Genomic DNA, 24,876 nt, shown 5'->3' with positions numbered 1-24,876 from the left:
CTTAACACAAATTACAAATTCAAATTACAGCTTGTACAATACAAAGTTTATAAATTAGATTTACGACGATAGTGTTTGTAATAAAAATTATTTTAACGTTGAAGCGAGAAGCGTGTGATTAAGACGAACGAATTTAAAGTACTGATCTATTGTTGGATTGCAACATCTGTTTTTATATTGAAAGTAGACAAAGAAAATGCTATCCACGGCGTGGGTAAATTATTGTTTTTGTTCCTACACTGCGGATCGCTTCCTGGAATTTTGTCTGCGAAATTTGATTAAGATACAAACGTTATCAATCCAACAATGGATTTCTCACGACACAATGACAGGAATGCACTATTTACTCGTTCATTCCTGTGATGCGAATGACACCCGACACGTAAGCATTTCTTCGGCCGGCGGAAAACGATCATATGTCCGTTCGCACGGCAGCGTTTTGCTGATTATTAAAATATTGAATAAAATATATTAAAATTTTGTGATTATTAAAATGTTGTAATTTTTAGATTTTCTTAACTGTCTTAACTGCTATCTACACATTGCACTGTCTGCGGACTCCTTCCACCCTCAAATATGTAGATAAATAACATGACCATTTTTAATAAATATAGAAATTCAATACTGTCAAGAATACAATCAACGTAGAGAGGCCTTCATCCAGCAGTGGATTGATACAGGTTGATGACGATAAGTAATGACGATATAAATGGGTAGGTATATAAAATCACAAATTTAAAAAATATAGCAATTTATATGACCAAGTAGAGTAGAATTAGGTTGGGATAACCTTCATCCAGCAGTGGATTGATCTTGGTTGATGATGATAATGACGATATTATGAATAGGTAAATATAATATCAACAATTTTGATAAATATAGCAATCGTTTAACCGCTAGTAGTAGAATCAGGTTGCGGAACCCTTCATCCAGCAGTGGATTGATCCTGGTTGATGATGATGATGATTATGATGACGATATGAATATGTAGATAAATAACATTAGCATTTTTAATAAATATAGAAATTCAATACTGTCAAGAATACAATCAATGTAGAGAGGCCTTCATCCAGCAGTGGATTTATTGAGACTCGTGATAATAATGGCATTATATATAGATAGGTAGATAATAATGTCACTGATAAATATAGCAATTCAAATGATAGAAAGGAATAGAATCAGGCTAGGGAGGCCTTTATCCAGCAGTGGATTGGTTAACGTCGATGTTGATAAGGATGATAGAAATAGGTATAATATCACGCGGTAGTAGAATCAGGTGGCGGAACACTTCATCCAGCAGTGGATTGATCTTGGTTAATGATGATGATGATAACGATAACGATATGAATATGTTGAAAAATATAATATCACCGATTTTGATAAATACAGCAATTCAAATGACAGAAAGGAGTAGAATCAGGCTAGGGAGGCCTTTATCCAGCAGTGGATTGGTTCAGGTCGATGTTGATAACGATGATAGAAATAGGCATAATATCACAAATTTGTTTAACCGCTAGTAGTAGAATCAGGTTGCGGAACCCTTCATCCAGCAGTGGATTGATCCTGGTTGATGATGATTTAAATAATATGTATATTATAACACCAATTATTGTTGAATACCTTTTAAATATTTTTGAGTTATATGAGCTAATTAAATATATATAAGTTTCATTGGTTCAAAAAAATTATCATTCAACAGCCATATAAAAAAAAAAAAAAGTGACATTATCAAAATTTGAAATATTATTCCTTGGTGATCGTTAAAATGCCGATACATGCGCCCGCGGATGAAATGAAATAAACAGTTTTAATGGGAATTTGTATAAATATTATTGTTTATTTGAATAATTATAGTTATCTATAGGTATTTGTTATAAATGTGAGTTATTATATAGTGCTGTGCATCTTTAAAATCATTATAAGACGTAAATAATATCAGCTCTCATTTTTTACATGACAGATGGTAGTTTTTAAAAGTCGTTTTTTTGTGACTATGTTGAGTTTTATAAAATTGTGCTGGATTCAAATTATAGCTACTTGAATGCATCCGATAAGTAAATATGTGTTGAGTAAATTAAAATAATGTAATTTAGTATACATAGTGTAATAAATACATTGCGTCAAAAGATTTTCTTTCCGTCAGATGTGTAGAAACTTAACTTAAAACAAAGAACTTAATTCATAAAAATAAAATAAATCAGTTTTAATATGTTTATCGGTTAATCTTATTATGATTAGTTTGTGAAAATTGATTGTACATCGGTTAAAACGCATTTTAAATTTAAAGCGGCCATCTTTGGTGAGTTGGTTTGAGTGTTGCAAACATTGTGAAAAAATAAATTCCCCGACATAATCAGTTGTCAATAAAGTCACGTGTCGATCGAAAATATATCGAGAAATGAACAAAAATCACTCAATTGGTGTGGAAATTAACGATGCGGGTGTCAACTATGGAAAACCCATTTTAAGCGATCCGAGAACCGATTATTTTTTTGAACCCATCGGACATGACGAATAAGGCACACAATCGCTCACCAAAACCTGGAAAAGATGTAGGATAATAACGTCACTGTTCTGGCAGAAGACACTAATTCGAAAAACTGACATATTGAGTTAGCTATACCAAAATGTTCCTTATTTCAAACTTTACCGCCTGGAAGCCTTCTTAATAAATAAACAGTCTTTATTTTAAAGTCATCCTTTTTATGATTACTTAATAAACTCACATGATAGACCATTTCAAACATTTTAACAACTTCAAAGTCAAATTACTCAAAACTAGTATTCTCCAGTTAGTGTTTTCTGCCAGAACAGAGACGATAATATATAGGAGATTATCTAAATTAATAAACAGTATGAAAATCTGCAGTTTCGCTAACATAACTACAAACTATGGAACATATCTCACTTTGGTCGAATGAGGGTGCTATGTTCTGACGCATTGAACCGACCCTTGAACGCATTTTGTGCAAATCGCTAATAAGACCAGTTCTCATGTATAGCTCGGAGGTCCATGACTAAAGCACGGAAAATGCATTGTGCTCATTTGAGCGGACCGTGCCGCGTGATATATTCGTACCCACCAATGACACACAGCCGTAAATTGGCCATGTACACAGAATGGACTTGTTACGCATGACAAAGATACTGATATTCGGGAAGCCGAAAGGCAAACAAAGACCTGTTCGACCATGTATAATGTGGAGGGATAGTGTCGAGTTGAATTTAAATATCATGGCACCCATGATAAAGACACTAACATTTGGGAAGCTAGAAGGCAAATGAATACCGGGTCGATATCGTACAAGATGTAGGGATAATGTCGAGTTAGATTTAAATATCTTCGGCATCCTAAACTGGAGGGAAGCGGCTTTGAATTGACCTGGGTGGAGGCTGGGCTTCAATGCTGCCAAAGTATTTAAATTAATTTTTCTGTAGCTACCAATCCAACCATACTAAAAACCTTTAGGAAATCACACCATATTATCTATGGGGCTTCTAAATCATTTCAATTACTGCTAATCTTCCATTCTATCTGTACTAATATCGATAACTAAACACTCGAGCATTTATCAAACATCAGTCATAGTTCTCAATAATACCATATTATATTTTTGTTATTTTGATTAAGATGATTGTTAGAATCTATGTTTTTAATCAATATGTATATTATATACTTACATTAATCTGACATACAATCGTATTTAATTAGGCATCTATGAACGTTCGATAACATTATAATAATAATTATGTTTATTAAAATCTGTTATAAATAATCCCTGTTAGATGTCATTGATATTGTGATATTTATCACATATTTAACTATTTAATTAAATTTCTGATAATACGTAGCAGGTAAGCACTTTCAACCAGGGCTTCGAACCGGAACTGAACCGAAAACCGGAAAAACCGTTATTTTTGTCAGAACTAAAACCGGAACCTAACCGGAAAAAATATCGGTTCAGTACATGTTCAAACATGGTCTTACCCCCCCATTTCAATTTTCGTTCAGTTGTCGTAAGCACAACACGTCTTACTTACCGGGCTATCTATCATACAAGTGCCATAACATATAAATAAAAAGAATTTCAAGTTATACACATTTATATTTTTATAAAAATCGATGTTTATAAAATAAATCATCGTCATACAAGAGAAAGTGACCAAGTGCAAAATAGTAAATTGTTCAGGAGAGCCATTTTAACATTTGTAATCAATCTAAAAAATCCTTATATTGCATTCACATTTCTGATTATTTTTGTGGGTGTAGATATGATATTTACTTTTAAAATGAAATTATAATATTTGAAAAAATCACTTTTGTTCTAGCTTTTAAAAATACGAAATGAAGTTGGTCAGTTTTACCACCCATGAATTAATGGAAAAATTGCAGATAGTCACTTTTCATTCTTGGAATACAGGTAAAACAAAAATGAAGGATAGGTATTTTTCTTTAAATTGACTTTATTTTGAGTGGATTCTGAATAGAATGGCGAAAATAGAATACAATTTTTTAATTTTCTATGGAAAATACCTATACCCAGTTGCTTTACACGAAAAAGTACAAAAGTCACAAAAATATAAGTACATTAAAATAAATTAATGTAAAAAAATACGTTATCTGTACCATCCATGATAATCACGAGGAATTGCTCCAGTATCACACAGCTTTACAAAATATCTCTTTCTATGGCCTGGTTATATTGAGTTCTTCTTTGAATAAGTATTTTAATGGGGGAACAAGAAGTGGCCGACCTCGCCCAAACACTGACAGGGTTTGAACGTCGTCGTTATAAGAATATTTTATGGAGAATGTGTCCTGGTCTGACACGCTCATACCGATTTTTCGTTATTTTGGCAGCAAGTAATTTAAGATCTTTTTCGACCATATCAGCCCTTTAGTTAGAGCATATGGACACCAGGCGCCTCCAAGAATCCCTGTCGCTCGCCAGTCTTCTTGCATTGTTCCAGGTCAAACCAGCATCCCGTAGCTCTGTCGTATACACTTTATAGATAGTATTTAGCGGCCTTCCATGACGCCGGAATATGGTTGGCTTAAAGAACGGGCAAGCCAGGTTGAAATTCTGGTCCAACGTTGCCTCTTCACTCTCGTGTGATGAGAGGCTACTTAGTGCGATTTTTTATCTTCTCGTTGCTCATAAAGTCATACCACTGCACACCCAGTATTCTTCGCAAACATCTGTTTTCTAAGTTCAGTATACGGTTGCTCTGAACCTTCGTAAGGTGCCATGATTCGCTAAAGCAGCACCATCAGAATGCAAGCGTCAAATAGGCGGCATTAAATTTGGTTCTTAACTCATTCACTGCATATGGTATCACTATTTTTATTTTTATTTCGTTGGGATTGAGCTGCTCTAAAAATGTTTATGTTTATACAATGGAAAACAAATAGAATCCAACTCACCTCCGAATTGGTTTTTGACACATTTCCACCATGAATTTACTTCTACATATCATTTTATGAACTTTATCACTTTACAATAAGAGAAAATTGATACGTCAAACGTTTCGTAAGAAATAAATGACTAACTTCACTACTACAGAATAACTACTACAAGGAAAACTGTCACTTGGTCATTTCTTATTGTAAAAGATTACAAAAAGAAATGACCATGTGTCTAATAGTCAATTTTGCTTGGCAAAAAATGTGCCTTAATGCAGTCATTTTGATAAATTCGAGATAGTGTTTCCAGGCTGAAATTCAGTTGGTCATTTTTTCCAGACAACCATTATGTTAGTAAGATATCAAATAGTCAATAAAACCAATTTCGTAAAAAATGCACTTGGTCACTTTCTCTTGTATGACGACGAAATATAAAAACATTAAAACTATGAATTAGTAAAAATATCTGAGATAGATATTTTAATAATAAATATGACCATAAAATATATTACATAATAAAATATATAACAAATTCACATTTTTTTGCAATAATTGTACCTAAGTTTATCTTTGATTTCAAATAAAAAATATGTTTCTTTTTAATATTTTCAGATACATATTTATTACAGTTGAAATTGTAAATTATCCAAAAAAAAATGTCTCAGATTGCAAGCTTCGTGTTTTTCCGCTAGGTGCCTCTGGTAGGTAAAGACATTGCCTTAATGTTTTCATCTAATTGTGTATTATTTTAAACCTTGTAATAGGACATGGTGCTGAACGCCACATCCATTGAAGACTATCCTCGATTCACCCACCGTGGTCTACTACTTGACACATCGCGCCACTTCATTTCTGTGTCAAGCATTCGCGACATCCTAGACGGCATGGCCATTAACAAACTGAATGTTTTCCACTGGCACATCGTTGATGATCAGAGTTTCCCATATGAAAGCAGGATGTTCCCACCTCTAAGGTAAGATTGAGGTTATTCTGTCATATGCCACATACTCGCGCATCTGCTAAATTCCGGTTTAACACTAATTGGTAGGATAATATAATATGATTTCGATTTCAAATTGTCGCTCCCCTTTCAAATGCAGTGCAGGTGACTTTTGGAAAGAGGTAGGCTGTTGATATCTGAGAAAAAGAGCACACTTGCCAGGTATACTTACGAAAAATAACAAGATAGGTAATACGATAGTACTACTAATGAATAGGTGCACACTAATGACAACGACACACTAATTCAATGAAACTTCAAAAACTCACTGTCGACTTAAAATTGAGCGATGAGTTTAAATTACGTATATTTCAAAACATTTATATATTAAATCATTAGATAAAATTTATTTTAATTTTTAAAAACAATCTATATTTATTAATATTGATTAAACGCCATAGAGAGTTATCTAATTATTAATTATTTTGGACAAAGTGCAGTCATGACATGCGTGAAGGCTTTAGGCTCTGCGATAGGAGCCTACCATATTTCATATAATTCATTAGACTGACTGAGATTACGTGACGTAAAGTCCATTCGGAAAAAATTCACAATTCCTTCACACATAATCCGACATTTATTTACGTCAAGACAGATGGCGCGCTGTGGTATATCTTTCTTAAATCTTTGCAGATTATTTTAAAGAATATGAAATAATCAAGTGATTACAGAAATACGGTAGGAAAATCATCCGTGTCACGATCCTCACTCATGATGATTATAAGAAAAAGTAATATTCCATTATTCTAACCCCCGCTTGTGTGCGCTCCTGCATGTAGGCCTCGAATCCAGAATAATCACGTCACTTTGATACACTCCTGTTACAGGCGGGCTTTTCCCGGTGTAAAATAATCATTTAGTAGTCATAAGTCGAAACGTAACCCTGATCTCTAGAAACGGCTTCATAAAACATCTAATCTGATTCCTTGCTCAACTACGTAATTTTTTTTATTCATAAGTAAAGGCCTTCGTCCGGTGTGTGAAAATCATATACTGGGCGGAGGTGTAATTAAGATAAATTTAATTTGACTTAAAAAAGTATAAATGATGATGGATGAGAGAGATAATTTTAAGACTAAATATAAGTATTGATATATAATAAATTTTGCAGCGCTTGCCGGCAACGTTAAAATTTCCACGCGCCTGCGCCGGGGTGGTCCTCGTGATTCGTCAAATCAAAAGCATCACGCGATAAAATTTGGCCAATCACGAGAGTCATTTTTGCTGGACGGCGTGGGTACGCGAAATTTGAAAAAGAGAAAAAAAGTTAGTGAGCGTCTGGTTTTCAAATCGTACGGACCTGACGACTACAACTGTAAAAATCCCAAATATAATTTGTAAAACTAAAAATTAAGAAAATATAAGAAGACCACGTTACGAGCATGAAAGGCCGTGTTTTATTTACACTCCAATCGTTTAACTCTTTTTTTTTGTGAATCCGGGGTTCGATGGACACCTGAGCTAGCCGCTGGAACCCCGGGTATCTCAACTTGACACATAAAACATGACACATAAAATTGTAATATTAAAATTAAATTAAATGCTTTCACATTTTCCATACAGTATGCTGTACAGTATGCATATAATCTGGCTGCCATGTTGTTTTTCTGTGTAGGCTTTATAATAGATCGGTATTAATTGGTATAACTCCTGCGCTGCAGCGAGATCTATATTGCTATGGTGCCTAGTTCAATAAATTATATATTGATTTTAATGAATGTATCATTATTATTTTAGTGAAAGAGGCGCATACGATCCACAACTTGTCTATACTCCTAGCGATATTGGCGGGATAATTGAATATGCACGCCTTCGAGGAATAAGAGTGTTGCCAGAATTCGATACACCTGGTAAGAGTAATTAAGAATAAAGCAATTTAATATGAAATTAAACACACCATTGCCTGTAGAGGTGACACGGTCTTACTATTAAACCCAATCCACCACATTGACTATACCTACTAGATATTAATATAATAACTAGTTTAGTGGCCAGTGCTCGAAATGGAAAATTTTACGAACTGGGACGCTCAATAATTCGCCAAAAATATTAATATAGTTATCTAATTTCAACGAGACGGAGCGATAATTTTGGGGATTTCACGAACCGGAACGGTGCTCCGGTGCGTTCCAGTCCATTTCGAGCCCTGGTAGTGGCGTGATTATTTCAGGGTTCGAAATGGACCGGATCGGGTTCCGGTTCATAAAATCCACAAAATTATCACTCCATCTCGTGGAAAAATTAATATGACCGTCTGAGCTAGACAGGGCACAAAGAATCTAACACACTTTTTTTTAAAAAATACACATAAAAATGATAATATTTTCGAAAAATTAAGCGCTGGTTTAGTAGCGTAGAGTTCTTATGCACTGACTGAAAAAATAACAATCAACTTTAAAGGAAAAAAATTATGAAACGTTGGAAACGGAATGGCTGGAGCAAAATTCAACTCGATGCGGAATATCTGGGACTCACGATTGTACTCGGTCAAAACCAAATGCCGCCTATTCGACGCTTGCATTCTGATGGTGCTGCTTTACGGTAGCGAATCGTGGCACCTTATGAAGGCTCAGAGCAACCGTATACTGAGCTTCGAAAACAGATGTTTGCGACGAATACTGGGTGTGCGGTGGTATGATTTTAGGAGCAACGAGGAGATAAGAGAACGCAATAAGCAGCCTCTCATCACACTGAAAGTGAAGAGGCAACATTGGATCTGGCTCGGTCACGTGCTGCGGATGCCAGAAGAGAACTTCAACCTGGTTTGCCTGTTCTTCAAGCTGACCGGATTCCGGCGTCCTGGAAGGCCCCACTCTGTAGAATACAATCTACAGAGTGTATACGGCGGAGCTACGGGATGCTGGTTTGACCTGGAACGAAGCAAGAAGACTGGCGAGCGACAGGGATTCTTGGAGGCGCCGCATGGTGTCCATATGCTCCAGTTAAGGGGCGGATATGGCAAAAGAAGAATATTTTACACCCAATTTGTGAGAAATAGGCATATATTTAGTTGTCAGTATAAATAAGTTCATAATTTTATGACTGGTTTATGCGATGAATTGGATGTATTATTTGCATCAATCGACACTGAACGAGTGTTCATAATATAAGCAACGCCTTATAAAATGGTGACCAAAGGATGTATTTGTGATTTTCAATACCGATTGAAAATATTTCTTTGCAGAGAGAATAATATTGAAATGAATTGTTAATGTAAAAACAAAAATCTTTATGTAGGTCACACAAGATCTTGGGGAGTGGCATATCCAGAAATCTTGACAAAATGCTACGGGAAAGATGGAAAACCAAATGGGGATCTTGGTCCCATAAACCCCATCAGAGATGACGTGTACGGATTCATGAGAACTCTTCTCAAAGAAGTGGTGGAAGTCTTCCCAGAACCATACATCCACCTTGGAGGTGACGAAGTTGACTTTGACTGCTGGTAATTAAGAATTGTTTACTATTGTATTAAGTGGAATACTGTATATGTAAGAGGTGCAAATATAACCGAAACCGAACTCCGGAATACTGATAACCTCATATTTATAATATTCAACCTCCAAAGTGAGACCGTAACTGAGTTTCTTTCAAAATGTTGTTAATACAGATGTTCCATTGTTTATGTTCTTAATTTGGTACCTAATAATATATTAATGCCGATATTTTCTAACAAATATCTATGCATGCTATTTTTTTATAGGCAGAGTAATCCAAATATCACTGACTACATGTTGGCGAATAATATAAAAACATACGCAAAGTTAGAAGAGGTATACATCCAAAAGATAGTGGACATAGCAGATAGTCTTAAGGCAAAGTCTATCGTGTGGCAAGAAGTCTTCATAAATGGAGTCAACTTGCCTGAAGGAACGGTCGTGCACGCTTGGACCGGAGACCAGCGGGAGTTGCTATACAATGTAAGTGATATATTTTCATTTGCTTAGGAAGGTGGCTTTTCCATGTAGTATAATCTGATTCCACCTTTGCTATAAAGCGATAATCTTGGATTCCAAGCATTGAAACAGTCGCTGTGATACCATATAACGCACAGTGGTGGTGATTAGGGATTCCAATCCCGGGATCCCGAGCTATTTTCGATACCTATGAATCCCGGGATTGATAAACATAATCCCGGGATTTCGGGATTGATTTTTTTATCAATTTTTATGGAAAATAAAAGCGAAAATAAAACAGAAAAAATACTTTTAATAAAAAATAACTACATTAGAAATAAACTGAGTTCGAATGAAGTTTGATTTATACCCATGTGTAGGTTGCCGATTCATTTTATTTTTTCACATGAATTATTAAAAATGAGAAAGATTGGGAAAAAACAATGCTTCGCACTTTTAACAAAGTAATTCTACCATGATATCATACGTTTTACGGCAGTTTCATATTTGGCTGACTAATTAGATTTATGATGCGGAAAGGCCATAAGTACGCCATGATTATTTGCCCTATTATTTGAAATCTCGCTAATCCATTCATTATGTCTTTACTATCAGAAACAGCAATCTCATTTTAAATTCACATTATTATTTATATTACAATAATATTTACTCCATTAAACTTGTGTATTTCCAAGATTGAAAGTATACAATATTCACAATAAATGTCTTAAATAGTATAAATTATACTAGATTTATTTTTGACCGATTTTATCAATGTTATTTGTTAATATAAAAATTTTATATTAACAATGGAAAAAAATGCCAATCCCGGGAACAGTCCCGGGATCCCGGGATTGTCAAATTGTAATCCCGAAATCCCGAGATCAGAATTTTGGCTCGGGATTGGATTCCCTAGTGGTGATGGTTCTATATAGTGAAGGACGCTTTTTCACGATGTTATAAAATGGCGCAGAAGATTGCAAATGTCCCAGCCAAGTGACTCATCTTCTCGTGGCCAATAAGTCTTCAATAATTCATGCATCTGTCAATAAAAACTAACTGGAGCATTGCGTGGCACGACTATGCCAGAGTACCCCTAAGATTCGGCAAATATCAATTCTCAAAATGGGTGTTGACTTTTGTCAGATGCCACCTCCAATAGCCACATAGGAAATCAGCTAGATATCATAAACAGTTGCACTCGGTTATTACGATCACGGATATAGCGTGATCTCGGATGTAATGAGGAAACATTCATTGACATTTTAGTTTATGATTTTCTCCATACATTTATTCACTTTTATAACGAGCTCCTTATCGGATATACCGAGCTAAAATATCGTCAAAAATTTTCTTAAAACTGTTAATGGGTCGATCGTTTACAAACATTTCGACCCTAAGCAATAAAATCTGACTGGACAGGATGCCGCCGGGATCGGATTACGTTTATGACACTAGTTAAGTGTCTAAGTACCTACATAATTGGTGTTTCCACTGACAATATTGAAGAAGTATACACGCATATGGTTGAAATTTCATGTAAAAAATCCAAGGTTTGTGAAGTCATTAGGTACCTACCAGCGTTCATTACAATAAACAACTTCTTTTGTAGTTTATGAATGCCGTGCTTGTTTCGGGGAAAAATTATAATAATCGTGTATTTTTATTTGAATTGTGACTTTTTGTGTTATGTGACCGCTCATTTAAAAATACCTATTCTCTGATATAACGAGTAACGCTTATAAGTAGCAAATTCAGTCGGTCCCATCTTCCTCGTAATAACCAAGTTCGACTGTATAAGAAATTAGACATGGATTTTTTTATATTCCCTCTTATGTATGTACTACTGGTTGAAAATGTAGAATTATTTGTGAAGTAATTCCCAATATCGATGTTATTAAAATTTATAGATAACAGACCAAGGTCTTCCAGCTCTTCTGAGTTCATGTTGGTACCTCGACCATCTCTCAAACGGAGGAGATTGGGAGAAGTTCTACGACTGTGATCCTCATGATTTTCCTGGCACCAATGCTCAAAAACAGCTCGTTCTAGGTGGTGAGGCTTGCATGTGGAGTGAAGTTGTAGATGACGATAATGTTCTCACCAGGTAAGACTATGTTATAATTTTTTTTCTGGATTTACTAAATTAACCCCTCTTTAAGGATTATCCTGGAAGCGAGTTCTGGCAGTCTCATAACTAGGAGATTAGCAGTTTAGTTTCATAATATTTATGTTTCTGAACATAAAAAATTAGATGTAATTTTATGTAAAAACCTTTTACCTGAAGTAGTATGACCTGACAGAATTCCGAGAAGGCAAGTCGCAGCTACAAAGCAGTGTCATCATACGGCTCGTTGGGAATGGCAATCAATCCTCAGTGAAACCTCGCTTGCTATCGTCGGGTCCCTCAATTTTAACTTACTGGAACCTAATCCAGAACTGAACCATCCAAAAATTGGGATGTTTTCTAACAACTGTATATTTAGAGATTATGTCAAAACAATCCAATAATTTTACATAATATAACTTGGGTTCTCATTTCATTAAAACCATAAATACTGTCTTTTTACTTAGCAGGGCAATATAGTTATAGTGACATTACATCACCATGTTCAATCCTAAACGGAACATAATATATACCTACCTTGTATGAGGTTGTATAAACAGATTTTTATTTTAATGAGAAATGGATATACGCCACTTGCTCGAGCTATTAGGTCAATCTTCTGGGCCCAAGCCATACTTTGGGATTTAATTAGGTAATTGAATTATATGCTTCATAACTTTGCACTCCGGTTCTAGGATGAAAATGATGTAATATATTCTAAAAATATTTTTTTTTCCATTTATTATCGTTAATTATCATAATATCGTTTCAGGGAAGGTGGTGTATCAGTGTAGTAAAATGTGCAAAAAAGAGCAAAGTTATAAAACGTATACTCTACCAAATTATTATTATGTAGTCTTATAGAGATATTTTTTAGATTTAAATAAGTTTTAATTCACTTAATTGTTTTTATTCAAATGCTTTACAGAATTTTCCCCAGAGTCAGCGCCACAGCCGAAAAACTGTGGTCCAGTGAGAATGTCGTCGACGTTTCTAAGGCAAGATATCGTCTTGAAGAGCACTACTGCCGCATGAACAAGCGAGGCATCCGAGCTCAACCTCCTAGTGGGCCAGGAGTTTGTTTATAAATTCTAAGTTTTAATTTACAAATCAAGATATTGTTAAGTTAAATCTACAGCACATACTATGATAAAAATCTTATATAAATAATTATATTTGTTACGATAAATACCAATGATTAGTTATTTATCAAAAATTTTTAATAATTACCTGTTCAGAGTGTGCTATAAAATAATATATTTTTCAAACAAACGTCATCTTTGTTATATTATTACAAAATATACCTACCTTATTATTTATTGATAGAATATTATATTATTATAATCAATATACATAATTTGAAACACCTCAGATACCTATATACCTACTAGCAAAAATCTTCTTTTTTCAATACTGCATTCGCGACAATGTACTTTACCAATAATTAAGCTATGGGCGTCTTGCTTAATTACGACGAATTTAACTACCTAGTAGTATTTACATGAAATACACTCAAATTGCGTTAATGTTGGCTATCAATTTTTGTGTTTTAAAACAAGGTAGGTATCAGTGCCCTAATTACTAACCAATGCCCAAATCACTCCAAATTTTAATTTGGTCGGATCAACGTTTTGTGCATCTGAATTTTCTGTTTGTGTCGAATCAATTAGCTAAAATTTATTTACATATAATTTCGTTTACATATAATTTCGTAATAATCTGCACCGAATTCATGAATCAAACATATTACACAATACCAATATTACAATTATTAATTTTTATTGTATAATATACCTAACTATTATCTTGTCAAAGTACGCGGAAAAAGTAGGAAGGAAACAGGGTGAATCTAGAATTTTAGTTGTAGATTTACTCTGGGAGGACCTAATTGATAGGTACATTATATTAAAATATACGGAGGTAGAGAAAAATTAACGAATTGTTAATTTATTTTGTGAATTATGTATGGTGCACATCAAGACAGACTATATTCAGGTCGTGACACTAAATTGCGAATTACGATAGTAGTGCTAGTTATCTATTGATTACGTTTGAATGCAAAGCAAAAAATGAAGATTTTCGATTGTATATTTCGTTCGAATCAATAAAATTAACGTATTAGGTACCATTTATTTTATTTCAATATGAAACAATCGTCTCCTTCGAAGTACTATGAACAATAATTACTAGCACTGCAATCGAAATTTTAAGTTTCCTGTCACGGACTGACTATATTATAGTGGATCTTGGGTACTTCATATTTCTTATAAAAAGGACATAAGAATACAAAAGATTTGCTTGAAAATCGACACACTGGTCTTTTGTAGCTCTATATATTTTTTCATTAAAATATGTAACGTTGGTATAATATTAGGTACATTCATAAATTCATTTTTATTAATATTATTAAACATAGATATTATTAAATATTGATAATTAATAATATTTTACGATTTTTCTCAGACTCGAGAATCCACGCCGCACTCGTGACTTGAGAGGTAAACACTATCACTACTCCACCGAGGAAATGTATTAATAGCACTGATAAAATATAAATATTTTTATTAAAATAATTTTAATATAAATTATTTATTCATAGTCTTGTCTTCATAATATCTTACATTATCCAGCTTTGTTTACACCCACATCTGAAATGTTTTTTTCTGTTTCATATTTAATTACGGTAATTACTTATATTTGATTACAGCAGATCAATGACATTAATATGGACGAAGCGTCTGGAAATAAAAATGACTCACTTTTCTGTCGGGTCTGCCGAATGGCATAATTCATATTTTAATATCAATATCGTTCGCTCAAATGAACATTGACACCAGAAACACTGTTCTAACGCCATTACAATAAAGGCGATATTGCTATAAATTCCCAATGCTTTTTGTCGGGTCTGCCGAATGGCATAGTTCATATTTTAATACCAATATCGTTCGCTCAAATGAACATTGACACTAGAAACACGTTCTAACGCCATTACAATAAAGGTGATATTGTTATAAATTCCCAATGCGTGTTATCGCATAATGGAAATTGCAAAATTTTGTCACGTGACGTCTACCTATACATGTGCGAATGTCGCCATGCGCGAATTTACTTGATAGCTACTGTACTGAGTGCGTTGTCCATTAATAATGTCATTGCAACAGATAGAATAAAATTTTCAACAAAAACATAATACTTCAAATAAAAAAAAATTCAATGAGGTTAATAGGTTGTTTGGTCAAGTTATTTATTAATTTCATCAGAATACCGAGTATATGATATTATTTCAGACACAATTTTCCAAAATATACAGAAACCCGTTAAAACTTATATCACAATAGAAATGTAACAGTCTATTGTTGCATAATACCTACGGGTTCCATGACAAAACAGAACAACGATAAATATAACTATGACCTTTCAGGAAAAATATAAATTTAATATTGAAATTGTCTCTACCTATTTCTATTATGTTGATAGATTTTTAATAGCACAGATTTTCAATACGCCATAATAAATCAAATTATATACCTAATTTCTGCATTCTTAATCGCTAGAAAGCCTCAAATTAACGGCACTTTGCCGGCAAGCTTAGGATATCCCATCTCAATCAATATAATATGTTCAAAATGATTGGGTGACTAGGTACAACGAAATAATGACCTAACCTAACCTAACCTAAATAGATTCCACAAAAATTAATGTTTCATTTTTCCCCTGGCTGTTCTGTTTTGTCCGGTTACCGATAATAACAAATCAATACAAGTAATATTATAATAATATATTATAAGACAAAGAGTCAGAGCAGTTTTCACCATTTTACCATTGTGTGCGGGCGCACCTGTTTGAAAACAAGACCTCATTTACAAAATATAAAAACAGTTATGTAGAATTTACATTCAAATAGGTAGGTATTTAACTTTGAAGTACATTTCTTCAAAATGGTCACCGGTGCACTTGTATGTCTTCAATCTTCAATTCCTAAATTAAAAATACAACGAAAATGGTTCAGCCTTCATTAAAATATAATCACTATTAACAATATAGTCTTAGTTTAATGTTATTCTACAACAGGAACATGATCTTCATCGGCAGACATAACTAATGGAAACTTCACAAATACATTTTCAGCATCAGTATTAAATTCCTCTATTAATATTTTTCCGTACACCGTTTTCTGCCAAGTGAATCCGAGTTTATTAATCAGCCTCCACAGGCGAGTTCGAGACATTGTCAAATTGTGTTTCTCGGACAAAACTTGAATCAGTCTTTTTGGGGTTGGGAATTCTTGATAATCAGTTTGGAAATTTCGAAGAGTGTTTCGAACCACGCTCTCGACATTCGCTTTGGAGTCGACATCGTCAGTCTGTTCCTTTAGAACTGGAGGGGGCAACGCTGCCAATTTTTTATTGCTTGCCAGAATTTTTTTCAGTTTTGTCACTGGTATGTCAGTCGCCAAGGAAGTCCGTAATATGACATCATCGATGTTCGATACTCCATTATCTGACTCAAACTTCATATAGTGATAAACTCTTGCTATTATTCTCTTTGCCTGAAAACAATCACATAAAACATATTATTAGAAGAACTTATACCTACAAAATTTATATATATTATTTTTTTACTATGTTCGATCCTAAGAAGATCATATGTGCCTCCCCCCACAATGTGGAGGTTGTATTAACAGACGATATGAAACATTCGCGTGCCATGAAAAATCATCCCACCAGTGGCACGCGTGCCATATGTTCGCCATCCCTAGCCTATAATATGGTGATCAGTGCACATGGGTGCCAATCCTTAGATACGCAGGTTCAAAATCCTGCTGGGTGTCTGGATATTTCTATTGGTTATAAATATTTCTTTGTGTTTTTAAATCATGTATGTTTAATAATCTGTTTGTTTGCAATTATAAAATCAATAACCTATATTAATTTAATTTTCATAGTTGATTTTGGCAAAACTCATGAATTCAAGAATGAAAACCTAACCTAACCTAACAAATAATCCAGTATATCGACTATTTTAAAAATTTGTTTGCTGCTGGCTTCCTGCAGTGTAAACCGACAAGAACAGTGTTTTATTTAGACATGAATTTTATGTCAGTACTATACGACCCAAAGAGGTTGGACGGTTTTTAATATACGGCCATATATTTTCGATACAAAATTTAACGATGAAGTGTGATACAGCGAACCGGACACGGATCCAAGAATACAATGGCATCGTTGTACCTCTATCACACTGTGGGCGTTTCATTTGTTTGATCAAATCATTATTTATACTAAAACGAATATTATTCGGCCTGACACCACTGCAGAATTTAACTTATGAATTTTTGGTAAATAAATATTTTTTGTTTTGACAGTCATATAGTAAACAAAGCCTTGCAAAAGCACGCTAATAATTACATAAATTTGCTGCCGATGTTCTACTATGCATCTATGAAACTGCATATATCTGACATTGAGCAACTTACTCGTTTATAAATAGTGCCTTTTCTAATTCCTCTTGGTTTTTTTATTTTAACAGGAACGTCAGAAACTGACGCTTCACTGACAGATCGACATTCCATGACACGAAGGCCGGCCGCCGGGAGCCGCATCAGTGTTGCCATATTTTGAAAGTGGAATTATAGTACAGAGCCTCCAAAATTATAGTATTTGGGGAAAAAATATAGTACGCGACCAAAAAATCCTAGAAAGCCCTATTTTTAGATAACTTCAAAAAAAATTTCCTCCAATAAAAATAAATAAAGTACTTACTTAATGAAAACTTTTTTCGTAAAAAAAATATTATTTGTCTTTGTGTACAAATTTCCTCAACCACCCAAGAGGTAAAGTGCGATGGCGCGTTTTTTTTATTGTGGTTTCCCCATGAGGCATATTCCACAGCACTCTTTGAGAGTTTACCTTGTGACTTGCGGCAAAACCGATCTAAATAAAAAAAAAAAACCTTCACAGCAAAGCAATATGGCAAGCCTGGCCAGGACAATATTGCTGTGAAGATTTTTTATTTAGATTGGTATTGTCGTAATTTGTCCGCTATGCTCGTCGATAAAACGCCTAGTCGGTTGCGTTTCCATACAGAAAATTCCGTCTAGTCGCAAAACGTACCAAAATTAATAGGTCAGTTTAATAGAGGTATTTACGTTTTCTCTATAAAAAATAACATAATATAATACTTAACAAACATAAAGGATTTTTACAATCGTTTCAAAATATATACGTACCTCCTTATTCCCAAACACCTGCGAAAGACATCGTATTAAAAATAGATACAATCATAATTATTATTATATACATTTACATAATTATATAAAATAGACAATAACATACCATGAAAACGTAGAACTGCATCCAGCCGATATGCTTCCTATTACAAAAATTTAATACAAATTATATTGTATTATAAAATTTAATGGTGATTCATCACGATTCACAGCACCTAACTATTTAGATAATATTATAATATATTGCAGGGGATCAACTGTCAATTATAAAATCGTCATCTTCAATTGTTTCGCTATCAATACCAGAATACATTGTTCTATTAATTTTACTAAGCATTGATGCATCAGGTTGAAAATTAGTACAATTACCGCTCTTTTTGACACATTCTGCAGATAGTAATGTACCATTTAATGTAGATGTAATCAGTCTATTCCTTTGTTTATTTTTTATTAAATTTACTTTGCTAAAAACTCTTTCACATTCGGCATTCGAATGAGGAAGACTTACTACACTAAGAGCAAACGTGGCTATATTTTCAAACTCTAGTTCATTTAAATCATTTGTTAATTTTAAAATACTAGTCCAAAACACGTCAACTTCCGATTCATTTTTTATAACATCTGTGATCGCAATACAAAGTGGAAGTTTCCTCCACTCATCATCTATCATCTGTTGTAAAATAAGATTATTCGATGGGACAATGCGTACATAAATATTTAACAGCGGAGCTATTGAAGGGTAGGAATTTCTAAACTCATTTGATGTAGCGTTTTTTGGTATTAGCAATTTAAGCAAACTTAATGCGGGATCATTAAATTTAAATCTTTTTTTTGATCTCTATACATGACGTTATCATAAATTCCTGACATCTAGTGAAGAAGTCATTTTTCAAATCATTATGGTTACTAAGTTCTGGTGAATTTAAAAGATTAAGAACTTGAATTCCCATATACATATTGACTTTGTTTATGTATTTTGTGCTGTCTGTTGGATTTATTAGGTCTAAGTCAGTAACTGCTACATATGTTCTATCCATAAAACAAATCAAAATATCACAATATAGTTGGCCAATTTTTTCTTGTAAAGTGGTAATTACAACTCTCTCCGACTGAAAATATTCGTTAAATCGAGTAAATTTCGGGAGAATCCACTGCAAAAAGAGAAAGTATAATTTCATAAATGGATCATTAAGATCATTATGAATATGTTCGGTCGCAATAAGGCGTTCCGAAAACCATGAATGGGTAAAAAATAACTTTAACCCTTTATAGGGCAAAGCATTTTTTTCTTCATTTCAAACCGACCTCTATCATTTTGCATCAGATATTTAATATCTTAAAACAATTTTAATATAAAAATAAAAAATATCTATCAGAAATTTGGAAAAACTATAATATATGGTGGTTTTTTTATCAACCAGTGCCCATTCAGGTGTTTTTTTTTTTGATTTTTTGATATATTTTTTTCAAATAAAACAAATAAATAATGGTTCTACATATTATTTATTTAATCATAAGAAAAGTTACAATTCATTTTTTATTTTTTTACACCCATTTACCTAATACTTTTCAAAACATAGTATGCAAAACGGTACGTTAAAAAATAATATATGCGTTTTGGCTCTCTAACCGTACTACAATAAGCACATCGACAGCTCTTTTTCTTAAATTTACTCATGAACTGAAACAAAAATAAAACATATTATCGTAACAGTACCTACCGACCTACAACATTACCATATTACGAAATGACCGAGAAAAATGGAGTATGCTGGGGGAGGCCTACATCCAGCAGTGGATAGACCCCAGCTGATGATGATGTTACTTCTACAGTCAAATATAATACAATACAAGCCCATGAAAGTTGCGATATTGATACTAATTTAGTACTTTAGCATTCAATTGATGTCACAACTAACAAAAAAACACCTTTTCTTCGAGGATATTTTGAAAACTTTTCCGATCCCAAATATTTTGAGTAAAACTAAAATACATTTATGATAGTATACTATATTCACAATAAAATATAACTATACACAGCTGCCTAAGCCGTTTTTTTATTTTTAAAATAATCCTAGAGGTCAGCCATGCGAATTGCAAATTTGAGGTTATGTACTTCCCGCTTGGCAATAGAATGACGAAACAAGTACTCTGTCAAAATATATTTGTAAAAAATATAATGTAAATCGATAAATAAATGCATATTTAATACTTATGTACATACCTTTTTTCACAAAATATAATATAAATGGGAACAAAATGACTTGCAAAGTCAAGTGTCACTCGCGAATTCGTCGAGTCGCGACCGCAAACGCGCAATGGCTGATACATCGACCAAACGATGAAATAGTGTTTTGCGAGCGATTGACGTACACTTCATATTAGATGGTTTATTTCATAACCAGAGAACGTTCTCGACAACGTCTTGACGCACTAAGGTTGATATTTCCATATTTAGTGTATGACTTATAGCTCATAAATGAGGTGGTTGATAAATAAACCGTTTTCGACCTTTGCCCTATAAAGGGTTATTAAAGCATCCCATTGTTCTAGTATTCTATTAACGACTTGGTTTAACGATAGCCAGCGGGTCTGTGCTGGATGTAACATTTTATGTACGTCTACATTCAAAAAGTTCTGAAATTCCCGTAATTGATGTTGACGTTTGGAACTGTTTTTGAAATGGTTGTAAATATTTCGGGCTAAATCTTCACAGCGTCTTGGGAGACGTTTGGAGGCTTCACTGGCACAAAGATGTGCAGAATGGCAAATACATTTTAAAATGATGATCCCAGGGCAGCTATCCATAAACCGAGACGCCACCGAATTGTATTTTCCCATCATTACGTTGCATCCATCAGATGCAAAACCAATAATATTTTCCATCGGACTAGTTCTACTTGTAAATGTTGAAATTAATAAATTGTACAAATGCTCTGCTGTTGCACTGATATCGCTTACATTGTTTTGATTTTCTGAAAAAACTTGAATCAACTCCCACAATGTACTTATTACTTTACCAGTGGTTTTGTCGTAAAACCTAACTACGATGCACGACGTTTTTTGACAAGAAATATCAGTAGACTCATCAGTCAATACGCTAAATTTAGTATGTCTAAGAATATTTGCCAAGTTGTCTTTATATACTGGAGAAATTACATTTTTTAGTATAGCTGTCAATTTTGTTCGCCCGAGTGATATCGTATCGGCTACAGCAGAATCAGAAAAAATATTTTTTAATAAAATTGTTAGGTGGTCAGCGACTTTAAATGATATATTATGTTCCGCAAAAAAACCCGTCAGTTGAATTTCTGCACAGTTGGTATTTTTTTGCTTCGCGGCTTTACTAGTATCTATGAAAAAATCTGAAAGTGTAGTTTTTTGAGTATTATGGTATCTTAATTTTAATAATTCTAGATGTTTTTTACCTTTAGAATGACCCATTATTACCTGTATTTCCGGAGTAAAACTTACGCTACATAGTTTGCATCTGGCTTTGAACTTAGATTGATAATCCTTGGTTAGCCATCCCTTGAATTCAGGTCTTTTTTCCCAAGCATCACGATACGTCTGCAACCTTTTAGCTGGCTTAACTATTTTTGGGGGCGTCGTTTCTCTACTCGAACCATCGCTGTCCATATTCGATCCTAAGATTTAATTTGAAAAAAAAATCATATAGGTACCTAAGCTTATTTTCACACCAAATAATAGTAAGGGGTACCTATGAAAATAGGACGAACCGAGTAGAAAGGTACATAATATAATATTATGGTTCCACAGTTAAATAATTAATTCAGTTATAATAAATATTGCTATTATTTCACCCAATACTAAGTACCTAACGAAATTTTGCCAATCATCAAACTCCAGAGCATCATATAGGTATTAAATTTGTCTAAAATGATTAATTTAATAAAAAAAGTAAGCACCTACCTTTTCTGGATATGCTGTTGTTCTTATGTAGATTAGCACCAAATCACTAGTTAACAAGATACAAATTCGAACTCAGAACAGTTCAAAATTCATTTACTACCACTACACAACCCTTGGTAAATCCAAAATGGTATTACAAATAATTATTATTATCACGACAATATTAATAAATTTTGCACCGGTAAGGCCATCCTCCCACGGCGCAACTTATGTCCGTCGGAACTGAAACTAAAATTCCAGCCAGTATCTAGCTAATGTATTTCAATGGCGGCTCGCTGACGGCGAGACTGGAATCTCTCGGCTTCAAAACGGTCGCGAAGAGATGCGACATGCTAGTCGCGCGGTCTCTCAAGTTTCCAGTCACCGTAAAACAGTGGTACCAACATCATTAGATTCGGTGAAAAATCATATTTTCTTACCAAAATTGGTAGCACTGCAAACAAGTGGCATGCTATAAAAACCATTTACAACACAAGACGTCAAAAGTACAAGACAAGCAAAATTGAAATAACCTAATTTTATTCAAGTAAACGCGGCAGCGTGCGTGTTGTTGGTTTTTGTACAAAACAGCTGGTGGTCCAGTTTGACAGTTTGAGGTTATGTGATTATTATTTCAAGTGGTTTCAGTAGCGCCGTGTGCGAATCATCACATTGGTCAGTTTATGAGTACCATAACCAACCAGTTCCACCAGATTTCAGTTGCGCCGTGGGAGGAGGGCCTTATAGTTACTAGCTTTTTATCTAAACACTATTCAATTATCGGCTTATAATTTTATTTATCTAACGCGACGATGTTGTCTGTGCAATAATTGAAGAGCTTTTGAGGAAGTAAAGAAAAAGAAAATGGAGTTTAGTCTGTTTAGTTTCAGTATGTATGTCCGGGAATTCACCGTATTCCATCTGAATTAGAAAAAAAACGATTGGGACTCCCCGAGTAGAACGGATTCATTGCTGTACTTATATTTTCACATTGATACAATACATTATAATTATTATTATTTCTTTAAGGAAAGAAACAATCGTCAACTTAATAACCCTTTGTCTACTGTACGGTATTATGGTAATACGATACGGTACACCAGTCGGTGTACGAAGGTTCTCTAAGCAACATAGGAAAATAATGAATCATTTCAGGCTATCGGCATGTGGTGCTCATAAAATTTTGTATAAAAAAAAACGACTTGGAAGTTTAAGGTTAAAAATAATATATGATCACTTCGTTGTAGTTTTTACGATCTGCTATCACAGTAAAAATTTTTTTTTTCCAAAATTGAAAATTATAGTATTTTAGGCGTACTATACCTTTTTTATATCGTACATAGTACGCGGGCCAAAAATATAGTACAAATACTATAATTATAGTACGGTTGGCAACACTGAGCCGCATAGATAATATACGTAAAGGGAGCCGCAAACCCAAACACCAGTATTGCCATCTTTTTGTCACCGAACTGTACACAAACCAGTGCTGCCATATTTTTCTATGCTGATTATAGTACAAAGGCGAAAAAAAAAATAGTATTTCTAAAAAATATATAATACAGGAACATTTTTCGTCTTGAATCCTTTAAAATTATAGTATTTTGGTATATTTGGCGTAAAATTATAGTATTTTACATTTTTCGCAGAATTAAAATTATAGTATTGTACTTATAGTACGGTTGGCATCACTGACACAAACCAAAGAAATTAGTATTTCGGCAAAAATTATAGAGTTGTCATTCTGTTGGAAATATACCTACTGTTACACCCCCGTATGGTCCCCACTTGGGGGTGTCTCTGTGTATCTGGAGAGGCCCGAGTCGGTATCAAATCCAACAAATAGTAAAGCGCTGATTACGAAAATAAATAATAATAATTGAGCCGGCAATGCCGTAGCTTATGACGGTTGAAAAATATTTGCAACGTCGCCTTTTTGACAATGCTTCTGGTTGAAAGCGAAACACAAGATGGCGGGCCGAACGCTGCAAACAGCCAAATCGCAAACACGTACATTTCGTCCTCCGTAAAATAAATTATTAAAAATGTAACTATTATAATATAATATTAACTTAAATATACCTTGCCGTTTCCAAAACAATTTCGGTGTGTTATTTGTTCACCTCCAAGTCCTAAAATCCAGACGAAAAACCAGACAACAAAATAAAAGTGACAGCATGTTTTTCACTTTCGAAAATGGAGGGAAGTGACACTACCTATGTATAGGTTAAATTCAGAAATTCTGAGGCCTTTTTATTTAGGTCTTTCCTACAAAAAATGCTTGCCGGCGAATTTAAGAAATTCCATTTTAAATCAGTCAATAGATTA

The 24,876-nt window shown here is 33.9% G+C and overlaps 1 protein-coding gene across 1 annotated transcript in view; it reads left to right on the top strand.

The window, feature by feature from the left end:
* Window positions 1-13,684, top strand: part of LOC147074588 (beta-hexosaminidase subunit beta-like) — a 47,494-nt gene extending 33,810 nt beyond the window's left edge. Inside the window, exons 4-9 of the mRNA XM_085944078.1 lie at window positions 6,169-6,377; window positions 8,142-8,254; window positions 9,642-9,849; window positions 10,108-10,324; window positions 12,211-12,407; window positions 13,336-13,684. Coding sequence (XP_085800204.1) covers window positions 6,169-6,377; window positions 8,142-8,254; window positions 9,642-9,849; window positions 10,108-10,324; window positions 12,211-12,407; window positions 13,336-13,495 — 1,104 coding nt within the window. The 3' untranslated portion in view covers window positions 13,496-13,684. The remainder of the gene's footprint in view (window positions 1-6,168; window positions 6,378-8,141; window positions 8,255-9,641; window positions 9,850-10,107; window positions 10,325-12,210; window positions 12,408-13,335) is intronic.
* The last annotated feature ends 11,192 nt before the right edge of the window (window positions 13,685-24,876 follow it).

Source organism: Rhyacophila brunnea, unplaced genomic scaffold (genome assembly GCF_057557595.1).
Source record: "Rhyacophila brunnea isolate RB1 unplaced genomic scaffold, BYU_Rbru_1.0 scaffold_16, whole genome shotgun sequence".
NCBI lineage: Eukaryota > Metazoa > Arthropoda > Insecta > Trichoptera > Rhyacophilidae > Rhyacophila > Rhyacophila brunnea.
This window is presented reverse-complemented; position numbering and strand designations above follow the sequence as displayed.